This window comes from Mesoplodon bidens (genome assembly GCF_964165515.1).
Source record: "Mesoplodon bidens genome assembly, contig: HAP1_SCAFFOLD_72, whole genome shotgun sequence".
NCBI lineage: Eukaryota > Metazoa > Chordata > Mammalia > Artiodactyla > Ziphiidae > Mesoplodon > Mesoplodon bidens.
In genome coordinates, this window is record NW_027671438.1 from 439,224 (window position 1) to 459,664 (window position 20,441).

Below are 20,441 nucleotides of genomic sequence, written 5' to 3' on the forward strand. Positions count from 1 at the left end.
GCTCTAGTTTCTTCCGAAGTTCATCACTGAGAGGAAACTCCCCAGGAAGGACGGAGATTGAAACGTGGGCCTGGGGGGCCCAGTGGCGAGGAGTGTTAGGAGCTGATGGACAAAAGTCTTCCCGAGATCTTTGGACCACAGAGGGTAAACCCCACAAATTTTCCTGTTGTTTCTGCAAAATGTTCCATTCCAGCTGTTGAATTTCAGATGAGGAGGGAGACTCTGACTCCTCCTGAGGTCTGTGGAGACTTACTCCACAGATCCTAATCTGGGGTAGAAGATCAGATGGTATGCCTGGGAGTGGGGATTGAGGGTCGGCCTGGGACTGGACCTGAGTGAGAGGTAGGGGCTGAGATTGAGGCAGGGTTTGAGGCAAGGGTTCAGGCTGAATCTCAGGCAAGGACAGAGGCAGGGGATCGGGAAGCACTGGTGATTCTTGGCCTGTGGAGACATTCGAGTTTCCATTGAAAATAAAGACTGAGGAACTGTCAGCCAAGACATGAACAGCAGAGGGCAAGGACTCGCTGTGCAGAGACGGGAGACCCCAGAAGAACTGGATAGGTTTTTGCTGTAAATGGTCCTCCAGGGTCTTAGGATATGGGGGCTGCTGATGCACATGCAGCTCCTTTGGTTTGTCTTTGCTGCTCCCAAAGGGAGGGCACACTGCCGAGTCATGCTTATCAGCAATTGACTCTGACATTTTCCACAAAAGACCTATCTCCCCTACTTCTCTAAAGGATATAAAACATTCAGTGACGGGGGAGATGTGGGCTGCTATACATGTTCATTAAGGCTAAGCTAAGTGGCAGAAGACAAAGCCCACCTCCTCAAATTTCATCAGGGAGGAAATGGGCTTTCGGGCAGGGCGGGGCGGGGGTGGGGTGGCGGGGGTGGAAGGGGCACAATATCTATTTCTCAGCAAGAACTCCAGAGGACTGGTCACCTTTTAGCCAAAGCCAAAGGAAGCAATCAGTAAGAGCTGAACTATCTCCTTCCTTTCCCTTACACATAAGCCCTGAGTTACCCAAAACCCATGCCCCCAACACAGTACACAGTACACAGAAAAGATACACTATTATTAGATAAATATTTATTGGGGAGAATCAATAATCTCTACAAGGAAGGAGTTATTTCTGGATGGGAAGTCTTCATCCCTGGAAATTCTGTGGAAGTGTTTTCTGTCTAGACAGTAGAGACAGATGTCTGAACACAGGGCCTTCAGCAGTGCTGAGCGCAGTGGTGGGTGCCTGGCCAGCTTGACGCCTGCGGGTGGGGCTTGGATGGGGCACAGGCTCCCTGTGGGACACTGGTGGGGGATGTTTGTGACACAGTCGCTGGTCCTTGAATGCCACAACTTTCTGGGAGTGTCTCTTCTTATCTCTGATCTGTCTTGTACTACTTGGAGGATAACTGTGGCCAGCAAAGATAGCTTCTTGATGGCAGGACTTGATATTTGTCAGTTTACAGGAGGGAGCCCTGTGGTTGAAAGGATGCCCCTGGACAGGCTCTGTCCAGACCTGCACTTGCGCCTTTTGCTGAGTTTTCCTAAACTGCACTGGGGAAGGAAGGGGCTCTTGAGAGTAGGTGACATCCATTGCATACTGACACCCCGGTTTCTCATCTAGGAACTTCCTGATGCCTGTCGCGATTTTCTGAGCTTCAGTTGTCCCAGTCAAGGCAGTTCTACTTTTAACTAGGCCTCTGTTCTGCACAGTTGATATGGGGCTGCCCTTTTCCTGGGCATCTTCTTGCCTTTTGTATTTTATCCCAGAAAAAAGCCATTGCAAGAAGTGCTTCATTCTTTTTCTGATATGGCCTTCAGGAAGAGGCTGTCCCTTCTGTGATAGCATCTGGGAAGACTTGCTCGCAAGTGTCTTCTCTAGTACCATCTCCTGAGTAGGGAAACGCTTCCTCCTAAGTTGGGATGTCCCGAACCCTTTATCCCCTCGATCAAGCTCTTCTGCCTTGGGCTCCAGAGGGCTCACTCTCTTTGCAGTTGGTGGGAAATTCTTATCCTGGCACCTCCTTAAGGCATGCTTAGGGACCCAAGGTTCCTGCTGCTGCTCCATCCTGATTCCTCTGTCCTCCAAATGGACATGCAGCACCTGGGAAGCTCCCATGTCCCCACCTGAGACACCCTGGGCATGAGTCAGTGAGGCCTCGTTAGTCAAGTTATCTGAAGCAAGGGATGTGTCAGTGGGTTGGCCTTGAGCCTGGCTATGCTCCCTGTTCTCCAGTTTAAAGTTCAACTCACTGAACAGTTGTTCTTTAAGGTCTAATGATTTAGGATCTTGGGGAACTGGTAATTTGGGTGGGGGGCTTCCAGTGGTCACGGTAGTTTCTACTTTATTCTCATTCACATTTATCATTTGGGAGCTCCCTGGCTTGCTAGTTGCCAACATGTCACTAGTTTTTAATTGAAGAGTGTCAAGCTCCTCAGCCGTGAATACCTCCCTAGACCATCTGGGCATTGAAACAGGTTCTGACTTCTCCACCTTTTTGCCCTGTTGCATTTCTCCTTTATCACTGGAACTCACACTCTTACGCTTTGGCTCATAGGGCCCAGCTTGCTTTGCAAGCAGCTTTTGGGGATATCTGTTGTCTAGTTGAGTCTGTCTATGACCTGCTTTCCCTGTGATGCAGAGGGAGACAGGCAGACGAGTCTGTCTGACATCCTTAATTCTCTGAACACCCTCTGCCAGCCCACGGTTGACATCAGAGCGTGGTTGTCTCAGGACCCTCTGTCCTCCTTTGCCCACAGGTGAGGTGGCAGGGAGAGAACGATCCAGGTCAGGGGCTGAATTTGTTGTTCCCACTTTGTCTCCATGGAGAGATGCAGAGCTTCCTCTCAAGGACTTGAAGCTCCCAGATTTGGAGTCTGCCTCAGAAATCACATTGGTTGAGGAGGGCAAGTTGGCATGAGACAAGGACTGGCATGAGGCATCTTTCAATTTAAAGATCTGTATGGATTCAAGGACCTTGCGGGGAAGGACCCACAACATCCTCATAGGAAACCTTTTAATATGGGCTTCCAGCATCTGTTGTGGACTGGAATCAACCAAAGTCAGGTCCTGGAAGGTATTCAGGGGGTAGGCCTCACCCACTGATGAGGGCAAACTTCTCTGTTTTGTTTGGGTGTGGGATTTCACAGAAAGAAGCAATGTTTGCTTGATAGCATGCCATGAATTATGCACAGTCTCAGGGAGCCGACCCTCATGTATGTCCTCCAACTTCTTGCTCAAATGTACTTTTAGGACATTTTCAAGTTGTCTCCGACTTAGACTCTTTGCTGACACCCTTGAATTTTTCTCTGAGAGACTCACCATTTGACTGTTTAGGTCTTTCTCAGAGTCATACCCCAGATCCTTACCTGAAGAGCTCTTTGGGTCATTCAACAGGTGATCTTTTGAGCCATTCTCTAGGCTGTGTCCCAGACCTTTCCCCACATCTTCCTCTAGCTGGAACGTTACACCAGGGCTTTCTGGAAGTGAGTTCTCAGGAACTGGCTTCAGTAAGATGGCAATTGATTTAGATTGAGTGACAGATAAAGTGCAGTCTGGCTGTGGTGAAACAGACAGAGCTGGTGGTGCATGATGACAAGCAAAAGAATCGGGGTGATTCATTGCCTGGGACAAATCTGATAAGGGGTTGATATCTTGGGAAAGGGTGGGGTCAAGAGAGAAAACGGTATCCGGAGACAAAGTGGCCTCTCGTGGGAAAACAGGACCTGCTGTCTGAGTGTCACGTGGTAGGAGACGGGGAAAGGCAAGGGGTTGGGGTGGGGAGTAGTCCACAGGGAATTTGGAATCCAAGGAAGGAAAAGGCTCTGGTGCCATAGAATGACCCAATGGGGTGGGTGAAAAAGAGTCAACTAAGGGGGTCATTGGGTTAGGGGAGAGAACGGAGGTGGGCAGTGTGGTAGGCTCAAGCAGAGAGGCTGGTGTTAGGTCCCTTGGAGGGACTGTTGAGAAGGCAGGGGACAGAGTAAACGATGACTCAGTCACAGAAGCTGTGGAAGCCAACGGGGACACAGAGGAAGTAGAATCTTCCAGGGCCTCTGGGAGTAGCAGCCGACTGACCTCAGCAGTTGCATTATTACACACCTCACAGAAGGGGTCTGGACATAAGAGTTGACGCAAGCGGGTGGTGTCATCGTGCCGGCCCAGGGTGCTGCAGAAGACAGGAAGTACAAAGGTGCAACCAGGACCAGAACAAGGAAAGGGGGACCTGCTGGCCTGGCAGGGGTGGGGTCACTGGAAGCCTGCTGCCCCTTCACATTGCTCCACATCCATGAGTTCACAACATGCTCAGTAGCCCTCACCTCAAGGCCTTCATCACATACTCATTCCTATGCTACCCCCTGCCATGACTACAGCAGGTTGCACTGAATCCCTGGAATTGCATAGAACATGCTAAGGGGGGATCAGGAAAGAAGGGGAAAGAGTCACCTTTTCAGAATAGAAATCAGCTGCGTTTTCTCCTCTGTTTCTGTCTGGTGACATCTCCAACCTGAGAAACCAGGAGAGTGGGTTATATGTAATGAAGGTAGAAGCATAGGGATAATAAAGGAGTCCCCTTATGGGAAACCCTTGGGATATTAGACTCTGAAAGACCCAAGAATTAGTAGATGAGGTCAAATGGTCAGTGATATTAACATGTGTATGTTGCTTCTTGTAAAGTACTTTCACATGCATTTTATCTCATGTGATGCTCAAAACCACCATGTGAAGCCCAGAGATCAGTGTTGCCTTAGAGAGGGATCTGATCATCCAGGAAGTCAAAGGACTTTTACAAAGTCAGGACACAGAAGTTCTGACTCTTGACATCTCACCTGGCCACCTGTTGGGAAACACCCATTGCCCAGGTCCATCACTGCTTTATGCCCAGCGATGAGCAGAGCAGGGAATCTGAGAAGTGTCTCAGGCTCTGACTGCCTTCCCACAAGCCTCTCCTCTTAGAACTCTGGTCTCTGAGAGAAACTGTACCTAGCAGTTGACATCCTCAGAGATCAGGGACCTTGGATCTCCTGGAAAAGGCAGGAAGGGTCACCCTTGGAGAGTTCAGGTGGGATAGGCAGAACCTTACCTTTTGGTGTTCCACCTTTCCTTCTCCTCTTGGCTCTGCCCTGATGCTGAGAACAAAAGAAAAGAATGAAGGGCTGGGGCTCATTTCTCTCACTCTTCTCTAGGAAACTCAGATATTCATTATCCATGAATAATATGACTCTCTTTTAATTAACAGAACTTTATGTTCCTTCTTTTTATCAATTTTAAAGGTTTAAAATGCTTTCCATTTTTTTCTTCTTTGACAAACTCAAAGAAGGACTTTCGACTATGAGGTCCACACTTGATATTCTCAGTCAGAAGTCATCTGCCCAAGGAGGGCCTAGCATCTGAGGCCAACAGTTACGTCCATGTCCCTCAGATAAGACCCTGTATCCTGGAGCTCAGGCTCCAGCCTATGGTCAGAGGCTCAGCATTGCTGCTCTGATCAGCCCAGCACAAAGGAAGGCTTTGTCGAGTGATGCCTGACATGAGAATGTGAGGCATGATCAAGCAATGGGGAACTCTGTTCTCCTGCAGAGATCCCAAACTCTCTAAATAACCCAACCCAGGGCCACAGAATTACTGTTTGGGATTTTATCCTGGAGTCCTCCAAACACTCAGATGGGACATGGGCTTCCACTGGAAGCAGCCGCAGAGCACAGGGAGACCAGGTCGGTGCTTTGTGACCGCCTGGAGGGGTGGGATGGAGAGGGTGGGAGGGAGGGAGATGCTTGAGGGAAGGGATGTGGGAACAGATGTATATGTATGACTGATTCACTTTGTTATAAAGCAGAAACTAATAAAAAAAATGCACACACACACACACAAAATGTGGGAATAGAAATGGAAACAACAATAAAGAATCTCCGTTGGGGGCTCACCCAGGGCTGCTTACCTTTCGGATGTCTTTGGTTTTACTAAAGATAGATGAAAATGGCAAGCGCACCAGGTACCACAGGAACAGAAGAAGCAACCCCAACCCGCACAGGACGACGAGGTTTGGGTCAGTATCCAAGGATGTTGAGTCACAGCTCGGACATGGGTCAGTAAGCTGTTCAAAAATGAGAGAGCGTTCCATTTTCTGAATTCCGTTTTCTGAATCACAAGGCTGCTTGAAGTTACTGAAGTTATTGAGCAGTCCCAGGCCTGCATCACAGAGCACTGAAGAGTCACAAAGGGTTTCTGAGTGTGGGGGAGGGGACAACATGGAGAGGGTGTGTCCACGGCCCCTCCCCCACCCACCAGTCCAGCAACCCCTTCCGCCCCTGCTGGGCCTTCCAGGTCCCTCTGCCCTACCCTGCCATCCTATTTTCCAACTCCATCCTTTCATGGTTTCATATATTTACAGTAATGAAATTTTCTGCTTGTCCCATCGGTAACCCAGATACTACCTGGGTCCCCTCTACTGTTTGGTAGAACCTTGACCTGGGTCTCACCAATTCCACTGCCTTAAGTGTCTGAAATACTGTCTGGAATTTTTGCTTGTACCCACACATTTATACTCAGGATCATGTATGTCCTTAAATCCATCTTTCCTATAGAATCTTTTCACTACGCAAACCCAGTTCTAAAGAACTTAAAAGTTCTTTTATCCAGTTTTGTGAATGTTGAATAGGGAATTTTGCTTTTTGTTGCAGTCAGCCGTTACCATCTTCAGTCAGAGGGGCTGACTCAAATAATTAAAATGAAGACTTCATTGTTCAACATTCACAAAACTAAAGTTACTATAAAATAAATGTAAATAATTAAACTTTCACGAGATCTTGAGGATAAGTCTGTAGCACTTATTTTTCTGAAGTTAGTGAAGCTTAAACTGCATAAAGACTTTGAGCACATGCTACACACACACACACACACACACACGCACCCTTTGACAAACCAATCTGGTATTTTCAAATCTAAGAATAAAGTGTTTTCTCATTTTATTCCAATCTTCCATCTTTTGTTTTGACCCTACTTCTTCCTACTCTACCTAAAATACAGACAGTCCCTGACTAGGGGACATCAATTTTCTAACATGTGCACAAATCCCTGTCCTAGTCAGTTTGGGCTGCCGTAACAAAACACCATAGACTGGGTGCTTAAACAACAAACACGTATTTCTCATAGTCCTGGAGGCTGGGAAGTCCGAAATGAAGGCAACAGCAGATTCTGTGTCTGGTGAGACCTACTTCCTGGTTCGTCAACAACTGTCTTCTCCCAGCAACCCTGCAGAAAAAGTGGGTGAGAGAGCTCTGTGAGGTCTCTTCTATAAGAGCGTTAATTCCATTCATAAAGGCTCCACTGTTGTGACCTAATCACCTCCCAAAGGCCCCATCTCCTAATACTATGATATCATATTCGCCTTAGGGTTTCAACATACGAGTTTGGTAGGACACAAATATTCTGTCCATAACACTACCCAAAGGCTGTGCTAAGTCCTCTGGTGGCACAGTGGGACCCAGGAATGTCAAAGCCTTAGAGAAGAATCGAGTCTTGAGCAGCCTTACCTGATTATCCTTGTGGGCCCTGTAAATATCATCTTTTCTTAAGTGTGCCTTGCCACAAAGGTTGAGAAGCTCTGCTCTATATAATCATCCCCATAAATGTTTGAAACTCAACTACCTGCCATGCTTTTTTTCAGGCTCCTCTTGTCAGGTTTAAATAATCCCAGTATTTCCCTCCCCTCTTCCTACATCTTCCTTTCTAAACTCTTTATCTTCATGATAGCTGTTCTCTGAACTGTCTCCTAATTTCTCATGTCTTTCTTAAACTGTGATGCCCTTTATTTGACACCCATGGCCTAGCACAGTTACTTGATCTCCTGTGAAAGGGTTAGACAGCCTTCAAACCCACAGAGTCTTCTTTCAATTATGCAGGAACAGGTAACCTACCCTGAGGATAAAATCTGCCAAGAGGCACCACTTCCTCCTGACCTTGATATGCAGCCTCAGCCAAGTTTTCATTTAATAAATATTTCCTGCTGGAAACTAGGAGACACCAGTACCTGTAAGTCGCAGGCTCTGTCCTTAAGGACCTCATGGTGCAGTTTTAGGGGCAAGCCCTACACAGGTCAAGAGTTACATAACCGCACAGGAGAGGTCCCCCATGGCATTTGTGAATTGGCAAGTGATCTCTGGAATAGATCAGAGAAGGGACAGATGCTATGGGTGATAACTGCTCAGACATTTTATGCTCCTTAGGAAGGTATCCCTGCATGCCTCTCCAATTTTCTGATACAAATTAACGATCCTTGGAGAAGATGGTTATAGAAGAGCTTTTCTCTTTTAAAAGGGCACATGTTGGCTAGATATTCTTACATACATGTGTGTGCCTTGCGTGTAAAACTTACAAGAAGTTTCAATAAAAAGGCTTTTCCCAAAATGTTAATAAGATTCCTTTTCAGAACCTGGTAGAGCTCCTTCAAAATTGAAAGAAACAAAGGACTAAATGTACAGCACTTTTCTTTGCTTTTTTTTTCTTTTTGTACCAACCACAAATAAACTCCATTGGTATTTAGTAGCAGAAGTTCACAGCACTTATCCTTCCTAGACTAACATCAATGATAAATTATAAATTTATTTGTCTAATTTATAAAACATTTTGCTTTCAGCGATCTCAGTGCATTTTCACAAACATCCTGTGATGTAAACAGTACAGGATTATTGTGCCCATTTTATCAGTAAATAAAACTGAAGTTCAGAGACGGGAAGAAACTTCCTTAGATTTGGTTCAGCAAGTAAGTAGTAGAGCCCTGCCTACTAAATTCCCCACATTCTCAATGCTACTATTTTAAACAATATAAATAAGTGACTTCTTAAAAAGTATGCCCTGGTACTAAAATTAAAGTGGTTATGTGATTGAGAATATTCACTTTATCCATTAAGTGAGGCCAAATTTGGGAAGTAAAGAAAAGCTATTTTTGGCATCCTATCACCTCTTAGGTACCTTTTCCTTTTCATTCTTAGCACCAGTATCTTGGTAAGTGTTCTCTATTGCCCTCTTAAAACCTACTTTCAAGAACTCTATTACATATGATTCTCAGTAAGGTATAAATGAATAATAAAAGCTTAAAATGTCATCCCTCCCAGGAACACATGTCACACATTTTACATATATCTAACCCCAAAGCCTTGTAATAAAGCTCTCACCAGAGCATTTCAGGCAGCCATCCTGAGGTGGCAGTGGTGGCTTTCAGTAGAGTGAGAGCTTCTCCTCTCCGCCCAATGACATCTTCCCAGTTGACCTTCATCACTACACAGAAGTCTGGTTCCAGATTTCAGGCTGCACATGGTTAGATTATCCCCAAGAAAGAGTATTTTCCAAAAGCTCTACTAGAGTAGTACGCTGCCTATTGGTGGAGACTCAGTAGGGATAAGTCGTTCGTCTAGGATTGTCACATGTCCTCAGTGCTCTCGCTCACATCCTGGCCACGGTCCCAGGGATGAGCCACGTAGAGGGAGGTTTTTTTAGGTTACCAAAGAGCCTGAAGAAAAACAGATTCTAGAGTAGAATCCTTTAAAACTGAACTGAACACTGCCGCTTTAAGATGTTCTTCGTTCATACACACACCACACTTTCATTGAACTCTACCATGTAGTATTTCTAGTAGAAATATCAAGAAAATAAGGCATTGCCTCTGCCCTCAGGCAGGTCATAGTTCAGTAAGTAAGGCCTACAAACAAGTATAATAAAGTGATATGAACTATAAAAGAAGTAGGAATAAGAACACAATGAAAATACAGATGAAAGAGCAATTAATTCTTCCGCCAGGAGGGAGATGAGAGAGAGGCAGGGAAAATTTCAGACGTGGTGCCAACTGAGATGGGCCTTGTGAGGTCACCTCCTCCTCCTCTCCGTCCTTGCCCTGGCCCTCTTCCTGTTCCTCACCCCCTTCCTCCTCACCCTCCTTTGCTTCTTTCTCTAGACTTTAATTTTTAGAGCAGTTTAAGGTTCACAACAAAACTGAGCAGAAAACACAGAACTTCCATATGCCATCTGACCCCCCCCAACACCCCTCCACACACACACACAACCTCTCCCACTATCAACATCCAGCACCAGGACTTCCCTGGTGGTGCAGTGGTTACGCCTGCCAATTCAGGGGACATGGGTTCGATCCCTGGACCAAGAAGACCCTACATGCCACGGAGCAGCTAAGCCTGTGCACCACAACTACTGAGGCAGTGCTCTAGAGCCTGTGAGCCACAACTACTGAGCCCGCAAGCCATAACTACTGGAGCCCACACACCTAGAGCCCGTGCTCTGCAACAAGAGAAGCCACTGCAATGAGAAGCCCATGCACCGCAACGAAGGGTAGCCCCCACTCACTGCAACTAGAGAAAGCCTGCGCGCAGCAAAGAAGACCCAACACAGCAGAAAGGAAGGAAAGGAAAGGAAAGGAAAGGAAAGGAAAGGAAAGAAGGGAGGGAGGGAAGGAGGGAGGGAGGGAGGAAGGAAATTAAAAAAAAAATGCAGCACCAGAGTGGGACATTTGTTACAATCATACCTACATGGACACATCATTATCACCCAGAGCCCATAGTTTACGTGAGTTAGACAAGTGTATAGTGACATGTCTCCACCATTGTAGTATCACACAGAGTAGTTTCGCTGCCCTGGAAATCCTCTGTGCTCTGCCTCTTCACTGCATCCTCCACCCTAACCCCTGGCAACCACCAATCTTTTTACTGTCTCCAGTGTTTTGCCTTTTCCAGAATGTCATATAGTTGAAATGATACAGTGTGTAGGTAGCCTTTTCAGATTGGCTTCTTTCACTTAGTGATATGCATTTAAGGTTCCTGCATGTATTTTCATGGCTTAATAGCTCACTTTTTCAGTGCTGAATAAATACTATTCAGTTGTCTGGATGTACCACAGTTGATTTATCCATTCACCTTAGACATCTTCTTGCTTCCCAGTTTTGGCACCTATGAATAAAGCTCCTATAAACTCTTTTTCTTAAAAAAACACGTTGTTGAGGCATAATTCACATACCATATAATTCACCCATTAAAAGTGTACAGTTCAATGACTTTTAGTATATTCACAATGTTGTGCATCCATCACTACAATCAATTTGGGAACATTTTCATCACTCTAGAAAAGAAACTCTGTTCCCCCTAGCCTTCACCCTTCAATCTCATCACTCTCCCCAACCCTAGCTTACCACAAATCGACTTTTTCTATAGATTTGTCAATTCCAGACATTCATATAAATGGAATTATACAATATGTGGCCTTTTATATCTGGCTTCTTTCACTTAGCATAATGTTTTCAAGGTTAGTCCATGTTGTTCCATGTATCAGCACTTCACTTCTTTTCATGGCAAGTAATATTTCATTTTATGGATATACCACATTTTGTTTATACACTGATCAGCTGATGAACATTTGGTTTGTTTCCACTTTCAGCTATTTTGAATAAAGCTGCTATGAACATCTGTGTACACATTTTGGTGCAGACATATGTTTTCATTTCTTGCTTATTCATTTTTGCAATAACTTAAAGTCACACTTTGTCTAAGTTTGTTGTTTTCTGAGATTTTGGTAATATAACCATATCAGACTCCCTGTGAAATGAAAGCTTTGGAGTCTAAATGCAGTTTCTGTCAAATGTCTGGGTGCATCAATTTGCCCTCCTGCCAACACTCTCAAAATTAGCCCTTGAGTCAGCAGGAATGATGGTGATGCATAATGCTTAACATTTAAAAGTAATGAACACCTTATGTTCTCAAGTTCCTATTCTTAGAAAATCAGAGGAGGGTGTGCGAAGAGAAAGTGCAATCCAGCCAAAGTGAACATGAGCAAACCTATTACATATATAAAAGTGCATGTGTGGTCACACTAAAGCATTGGGCATGTGTCTGAGGATGAGAGTAGCCAAAAAAATGAGGCTGAGAAAGAAGGGGACTCAACTGTGAATGACTTTGAATGACAGTTTAAGAAGCCTGAACTCTGGACCAAGGGAGTGGGAAGCTAAGGTTTTCATAACCAGAAGAATGGCATTCCCAGATCTCTGTTTTGGAAAGATGACTGGCAAGGTGACTGAGAGTTAGGGGGAAACATGCAAATTATATCACATAGGACTCTTTCTCTTGCAGATGATAGAAAACCTAATGAATTCTAGCTTGAGCAAAATTTTTAATTTATTGGCTTCTATTTCTCTATAACACAGGAGCAGATTCAGTTTCTGACTTGCTACCTCTTGGTTCTGCTTTCTTGGTGTTGACTCATTCTCAAGCCACTTCTCTTATAGTCCCAAGGTGGCATCCAGCCAGGAAAAACAGAATTGTTGTCCCAGTTTCTCAACCAAAGTTCCAACATTCAAGTGACTGGGACCAGCTCAGGTCATAAGAACACCCATGAAATAATTACTGGGAACCAGAGAATACTACTGGCCTAGTCTAGGTCAGTGCTACTCAAAGTGTGGTCCGTGGACCAATGCCTGTTTCCACATGTTTGTTACCATCTACAACAAGATAAGTTTAGACAATGGAATATTACTCAGCCATAAAAATAAACGAAATTGAGTTCTTTGTAGTGAGGTGGGTGGACCTAGAGTCTGTCATACGGAGTGAAGTAAGTCAGAAAAACAAATACCATATGCTAACACATAGATATGGAATCTAAACAAACAAAAATGGTTCTGAAGAACCTAGGGGCAGGACAGGAATAAAGACACAGAGAATGGACTTGAGGACACGGGGAGGGGGAAGGGTAAGCTGGAATGAAGTGAGAGAGTGGCATGGACATATATACACCACCAAATGTAAAACAGATAGCTAGTGGGAAACAGCCGCATAGCACAGGGAGATCGGCTCGGTGCTTTGCGGCCACCTAGAGGGTTGGGATAGGGAGGGTGGGAGGGAGATGCCAGAGGGAGGAGATATGGGGATATATGTATATGTATAGCTGATTCACTTTGTTATACAGCAGAAACTAACACGCCATTGTAAAGCAATTATACTCCAATAAAGATGTTAAAAAAAAAGGTAAGTATAGAAACTGAGGATGGTTAGAAACTTGTACTGCAATTTGAGAGAGTCATTAAATTTAATAATAAAAACTGAGGCTTATATTTTGTATGTCATAGTTCGTGTGTCATTTTTCCAGTGATTCATTTTTACTATATTTTATACAAGTACCAGTCCACAGTGGATGGGGGTGTGGGAGATGAAGCAAACTGGTCCTTCACCACAGATAGTCTGAGAAACCGTGGTCTCATATACATGGTCCACTGTGAAGCCTGCGGGTGAATCAACATTCTGGAAGCACACAGGGAGACTTTGGGGAGCTCTTCTCCCCTCGCCATGAAAGAAGGCAAAAATAAATGTCCACTATAATCAGGATCTTAGTTGGAGAGAGGAAGGACATTCCCAGACTTACTTTAGCTCTCTTATTTTCTCAAGCTTTTGTCCACGTTGATCTGCCCTTATTCAGAGTCCCTAGTAAGAATTTACTCTGCATAAGCTTTGGATATGGCCAGTTTAATAGGCTAAACATTACATGGGCATTCACCTGCCTTGCCCATTAAAACTTGTATTACTAGAATCAAAGCATTTGAATGGCTCTCTTAAGCCATTAAGAGAAAAACAACTTTGAGCTAGACTAACACAAGGTAATTACTAAGCTGAGCCAAATTCCTCTGCCATGCTCTTGGCACTGAGGTATGGAAACTCTACAGCCCTATAAGAAGTCTGAAGGAAAAAAATGTTTTATACAAATTTCAGGGGTCTAAGTTTCTCATTAAAAGTACATTTTAGAAAGTTGTTTTAAGTTAACTTGCTAGGGCAGTTGTACGGCAAGCAGACGGATGTAGCAATTTGTCAAACTGCAGCTTTCATCTCTCTTTTAAAATAATATGGAAACAATAAAAACACAATTAAAACTAAAATTACAAAAGCATAATCTGAAAGAGTATTTTGATTTTTTTCTAATTAAAGCTCTGCAATTAAAGTTTTGCTGGAGAACAACCTGTGTTTTTAATCTCACAAAGGGCTAATAAATGCACCGAATTTGAGATGTCTGGTAAAACTCAGAGCTGGAAGTGACCTTGGAGAACCTTCTAGTCTGGCTTTCTCATTTTACAAATTGGAAACTGAGGCCAGAGCAGGTTTCTTTCTTTTTTCCTTAATCCTTTCTTTCATGTGTGTGCATGTGTGTGATTTCTCTTGGTGTCTGCACCTAATTTAGTCACTCAATGTAGGACTTGCTTCTTTCCAGTATGAAGACAAGGACTCAACAAACACCAAAGTTTATGCAGTACTACCTCGAAATCTGCAATTTTTGCCTAAGTGAACTTCACAAACCATTGAGATAGTAATGCATTTTTGTGAAAAGCAAATGGAAATACAGCATGTGCCTTCATGCCTTCTGCAATAAAATAAGCTGAATGTAACTTGAGTATTCTTTGGTGACCCCAGCTTAGTCTAATAAACAGCTGTGATACTGCAGAGGAGCAGGTGTAGGCGGTCTGGGACATGGACACATGTGCATTGTCTCCAGCAGTGCCCCACAAACCTGCTATCATTTAAAAAATCCATCACCTGTATTTTAGGAGTTTACCTCTTTTTCATAAAAACACAAGAATTGTTTGCCAAATGTACATATGCAGTGCAAAACTGACCTATGACAGAACTGCCTTTAGCAGGTCACGGGGCTACCCTAAAGAGTTAATGTAGTTTGGATCACTTTTATCCCCTCAGGGGGTGAGGGAACGACAGGAAGGAAATGGAATATAACAAATAATATAAGATTTGGTGGGTACTTAATTTGTGCCCCAAACTTTCACTCATTTCATTTCTTAACTATCTTGTGAGAGAAGAAATAGTTCTCTCACTCACAGATAACAAGACTGAGCCCCAGAAAGATTAAATAACTTGCCCAAGGCCATAAGCGCTAAAAAGTGAAAAAGTAAGGATTTGAACCAAGCTTGCTTTGGTCCCAGACGTGCATCTTCAGTCCACACAATACTGTCTCAGAGAGTAGAGTCACTGCGTCTTGATCACTGACTTCATTTTAACATGCCAGGAGCTATATTTTGCTGTATAACAAACCACCCCACAAATTAGTGGCTTAAAACAATGAACATTTTATTTGCTCATAATTCTGCAATCTGGGTTGGGCTTGGCTGGGTGACCCTTCTGTTGATCTTACTGATGGCTACTCACGTGGATTCATCCAGCTGGCAGGTCAGCAGGGGCCTGGGCTTGACTGAGACACTGGGATGGCCAGGCTTGTCTCTCAGGGCCTCTCCCTCTTATGTGGCTTTTCTGACAGCCTCTCCACATAGCTGTAGCAGGCTAACAGCATTCTTATAAAGCAGATCATGGCTCTGAAGAGAACAAAAGCAGAACTTCTTAAGGCTTGGAACAAGAACTGATAGAGCATGACTCTGCCACTTCCAGTTAATTAAAATAAGTCATACGCCCAACTCAGGTTCTAAGAAAGAGGACTACACAGAGGCAAATACTGGGAGATCACGGGGGGCCAACAATGTAACAGTGGTCGCTATACTCTTCTTGAACTGTGGCACAATCAACTGTAAAAGTTGCTGTTTCTTCTATACCTTCCATTTTTCTTATGTGCAGTTTTTCACTCTTTTCCTGTTTGTTTCTCCACTTTCTCCTACCATTTCTTAGCTTTTCTGCGTTGTAACTGGCCTTCCCTAGGCAGCCACAAATAAAGGATGCCTCTCCTTCAGAGCAGTGAACTGACCAATCGCATCTTGTCAACCCTTTTCTTCAGGTCATCAGTCTTTGTTAAAGTGTTCTACTGACAGAGGTTGCTTTGTCTAGGTTTTTGTTTCATCTTGTTTTGCTTTATAAACTGCGTTCAAAGCTGGAAGTCTAATGTAAAGGAAATAGGACATTACTGCCTCAAGAAGCAACTTAAGTGAGTACATTTAAAAGCTTCACCCTTATAAATAAAAGTTAGAATCTATCACACTCCTCTTCAGTTTTACCTGCAAGAAGGCAAGATGTCCAGTTCAATGGCCAAGGCAAGAAATCAATGTTTATCATGTTTTACATGCTTTAACTTCCTTTAGCAGTCATTCACCAGGGCAGAGAAGGAAGAGAGGCCTGTAGGAATCAGATAACTTCCAGCATTACAATTCTAGTTCACAGCAGGTTGCTTCTTACACGTAGCTAAAATGAGATCCGATTAAATTTCCATTGAATCATTCAACCTGTCTGATCACTGCTTTCTGCTGTCAGGAGAGTTTCAAGAGTACTAAGAATTAGGGCCAGGAGAACTTGCTGTACAGATACCACAAGCATGAAGAGGGCAAAGGAAATAAGAGAAAAGAATTGTAAACACCCAAGGTGAAAATTCTTGCAGAAGGGGATCATGGGTTTCCATTTGAAATACTGACGAATTAAAATGAAAGTTAAAAGTTGAAACGTGAACTACCCTTCAAGTGTTTCCAAATCCATTCACTGACAATGTTGATCATTGTGTCTTTTATTCTGCACCCTGAGGCCAGTCACTGGATCCTTGATTGTTGCATTACATCTCCACCAGACATTTAGGTGCAAAAATGAAAGGGGATTAAATTTAATTTGGCTATGAATTGCTCAAGTGAAGGAGGCAACTGAGATAAAATGTCTTTGTTACTATTTTAGACTAATTCATTGACTCTAATCTGTGTTCTGTCATCACAAACATCAAAAGTTGATTGAAAATGGGTGTAAATTCATACATAAATAATACACAAACTCATGACAACCCTCATAATGATTTACAAAGTCCAATAAATATTCTAAGAAAATTTGGAGAATCTGACTAGATTCTGATGTTCTCAGGAAGAAAAAATTGATAAGTTTATCAAAGAAATTTTTGAATGAAGAATATGAACGGCAGCCACACTAGATATTTAAGTACAGCATAAAGCTGAGCTGGAGGGAGTGGTGCCCACCAGCACCAGTGTCCACATGGTGGGGAGAGCGCCAACGGTGGCTGCCGCCAGTTGACTCTGTCCCCAGGGTGAACAGCAGTCGTCACCATCCCTCACCCCATGCCTCTCTGGGAAACTCTCCAAGACCAGTAAGCATTTTTTGTGAGAAGTCTCTTTTAAAACTGCTTTTGCTATATCCCATAAATTTTGGCATCAACATGTCTCATGGTCTGCCTGAAGGACAGGGCCTGGATCTGACCCCATCTCTTCATCCCAACCTCCAATTCTCCCCCTGGACCAGCCTTCACCACCCTCAGCCTCAAGTCACCTGTCATGGTCTCCCACACGAGCTCCACGCTTTTTACCCTTTTGCTCACATGTTAGCTTCTGCCCTTTTATATGGAAAATAAACACTCTATGGTGAAAAAAAGTAAGGCTATGATAATTAAAATAAGACACTACAGAAAGAAGGAAAAATATAAAGATATAGAACACACACTAGACAGTCCAGAATTGATTTTTTTCCATACAAGAATTGGCTAGGAAACAAAAGTGACATCACGAGAAAGGAAGAACTATTCATTAACTTGTGCAGGAATAACTGGGTAGGAATTTAAGGGAAATAAAATTAATTTAGACCCATCTTTCATAGTGTATAACAAAATAAATCCCAGATATATTAAAAAGTTAAATATTTTTAAAACATCCTTTTCCAAATGCCTGCTCCAACAAGGTATTAGATCTGTGAATTTAAAACCAAGGATGACTTCCTAAGCTTAAAATCCTTTTAAGAAATCATAAAACAAAAGACCAACTGTTCAGACTACATAAAATTTGAAACTTCTATTTGTAAAAAAAAAAAAAAAAAAAAGAGCAAAACCAACTTTTTAAAAAGAACAACAGCAGATTGAGAAAATGCATTATTTTACTATTATAGCAAAAGAAAACATTTTCGCATTTATTTTTGATTTTTAAAAAAATGTTTGTTTATCTTTGGCTGCGTTGGGTCTCCATTGCTGAGTGCGGGCTTTTCTTTAGTTGCGGCGAGTGGGGGCTACTCTTCATTGTGGTACACAGGCTTCTCATTGTGGTGGCTTCTCTTGTTGCAGAGCACAGGCTCTAGGCGTGCGGGCTTCATTAGTTGCAGCACGCAGGCTCAGTAGTTGTGGCTCGCGGGCTCTAGAGTACAAGCTCAGCAGTTATGACACACGGGCTTAGTTGCTCCGTGGCATGTGGGATCTTCCCGGACCAGGGCTCGAGCCCATGTACCCTGCATTGGCAGGTGGATTCTTAAACACTGTGCCACCAGGGAAGTCCCAGAAGTTCATCTTCTTTAGCAATTTATTTTCATATATGGAAAGGAAAAGAAAAATGGTTAAAAAAACCTCTAGGTCCTTACTGCATAGTTAATTCATGAAACCCTGCTGCGCCTTACTGTACTCCTTGCTCCACAGTATTCCAGTCATTTTATTTTCACATTGTCTGAAGACAAGTGTATTTATGGAGCAGACTACTTGAAATAGGAACTGTCCACTAAACCTTGAAAACGTAGTCGCTGCGTCTATAGCTGACTTACCATTCTGGTGCTCTCTCTCAACCCTGAAGCTCTTAGAAGAGACCTTTTATCCACTTTATAAGTATCAGGCCCAACATGACATATAAGCATTTCACAAAATAGTTTGAATTTTGGAATAATTTTGATTCAAATACTTGGATGCAGAGATGGAGAAATGAAGGAGGCAAGAAGGTATTATTCCTCTGTTCAGCCCCTTGCACTAGGTTTGTGTCCCAAGGAAAGAGGAGCATCTCTGTGTTTCTACATGGAGCACGGCCCTAAGGAGAGTGAAAGGCGCACAGGGCTGCCCTGCCATCTTCAGGGCGTGAACCACTCTTCCAGGTTTCCTGGCAGACTAGAAAATATGGCTCTTTCATGGAGGGCACACAGCAGTGTCAGTGTGACAGAGCCATCCTCGGATACCTTAGCTGACACCTGACATTCCAGTGGCTGCCAAAGTGGAAGAACAAATGGAACATGTTTTTGAAACCCATGCAAACACCTCTGAGGATGCTCAGTGTGTGTGTACTTAGGGACCAAAATGCTACAACAAGACAGAACTATAAACCAGGAAATTTTTGCTTGATACCATTTCTCGAACTCTATTTACGCCCACAAATAGGTGAAACCCAAGGCAATTCAGGTCACACTGACAGATGCATTTGGCCAAGTTGGTACGTTGAATACCAACTGTTGAGTTTCTTGACCTCATCTGAACAGTTCTCTGATGTGTGTGGTCAAAGGAAGGTCACGGATCTCAGGAAAGCATCTCCCTACCACACCTGCTCTGTCTCTGTGTTCTTTGTTCCTCTAAGTCCCCAGTTTACTGCCATCTCCTGCCCCCGCTCTCCTTGCTGGCACAGGCTTTTTTGAATATGATGTGTCTCTTTCCTGGCTCATTCTTTGGCATTTCACTGAAACACCTGCTATCAGACCTCAGGAATAGGGAGAGTTATTTTTTGCCTGGTCAGGAATGAGCATTTGGTGGGAGTCATTTCTTTAGTGTGCAGTGCTCTGAACCCAGTGCTTTGGGTGTGGAGGTCCAAGGCATTTCCTTGGGGAATCTGGTCAGCTTCCTGGTATAGAAGACTTAAGTTAGCCACAATCCTTAAAGCAGTCCTATGAGAACATATAAAATACACTTCTATGTTAGAAATGTCCTAGCATTTGTGGAATTAGGTACTTTTGAGTGTTTTTATTCCATAGACATCATGGATGCCATATCTCAATTGCATTTCAATTACTGACTTATACTTCCGCAGTATAAACTTTGTAACTTCTTGACCACGAACTAGGCTGAGCACTGAGCTTGCTTCCTTTCTTTCCCTCCCTCCCTCCCCCTTTCCCCTTCCTTCTTCACTCCCTCCCTCCTCTCCTTCCTCCTTCCTTCCTTCCTCCCTCCCTCCATCTCCCTCCTTCTCCTTCCTTCTCTCTCTCTCTCTCTCTCTCTCTTTCCCTCTCTGGCTTGGGTGATTGTTGATGCCATTCAGAAACAGAGAAGATGATCTGTTCAGTTTCTAATATGTCAAATTTGAATTACCTAAACAGGTGGAGATATCCTCTACCCAGTTATGTCATACATAGTAGAAACTTTATAAACACCTGTGATTAAATATATTTGGGGTCCAGTTCTGGAGCTCAGCAGAGAGGGCAGCCTGAAGATGTAAGTAGGGGTCTTCAACATACAGGGTGGACGACATGGGCGTCTTGGGTTTAGAAGATGTCCCTTGGGGAATCTGCACAATGGGAGAGTGAAGGACAAAGCTCTGGGGAAATAGACCAGGGGCCGGCAGAGGACCTGAGAAAGAGCAGTTAGAGAAAAGTGAAGATAACCAGGAAAGAGAGAGGTAATGGAAACTGAGGGAAGAGAAGATGCAAGAGAGGCTGTGTGACAAAGAAGAAAAGGCCTGCAGTGCCCTGAATCCTGCAGCCCCCAACCCTGGCACCTGGGGGCAGGGAGCAT

General features: G+C 43.8%; 1 protein-coding gene across 1 annotated transcript in view; it reads right to left on the bottom strand.

The window, feature by feature from the left end:
* Window positions 1-20,441, bottom strand: part of LOC308611351 (spermatogenesis-associated protein 31D4-like) — a gene marked incomplete at its 3' end in the record, with an annotated part of 243,645 nt that overhangs the window by 27,171 nt on the left and 196,033 nt on the right. The window contains 3 exon segments of the mRNA XM_081260170.1: window positions 3,471-4,170; window positions 4,449-4,509; window positions 5,086-5,131. Coding sequence (XP_081116296.1) covers window positions 3,471-4,170; window positions 4,449-4,509; window positions 5,086-5,131 — 807 coding nt within the window.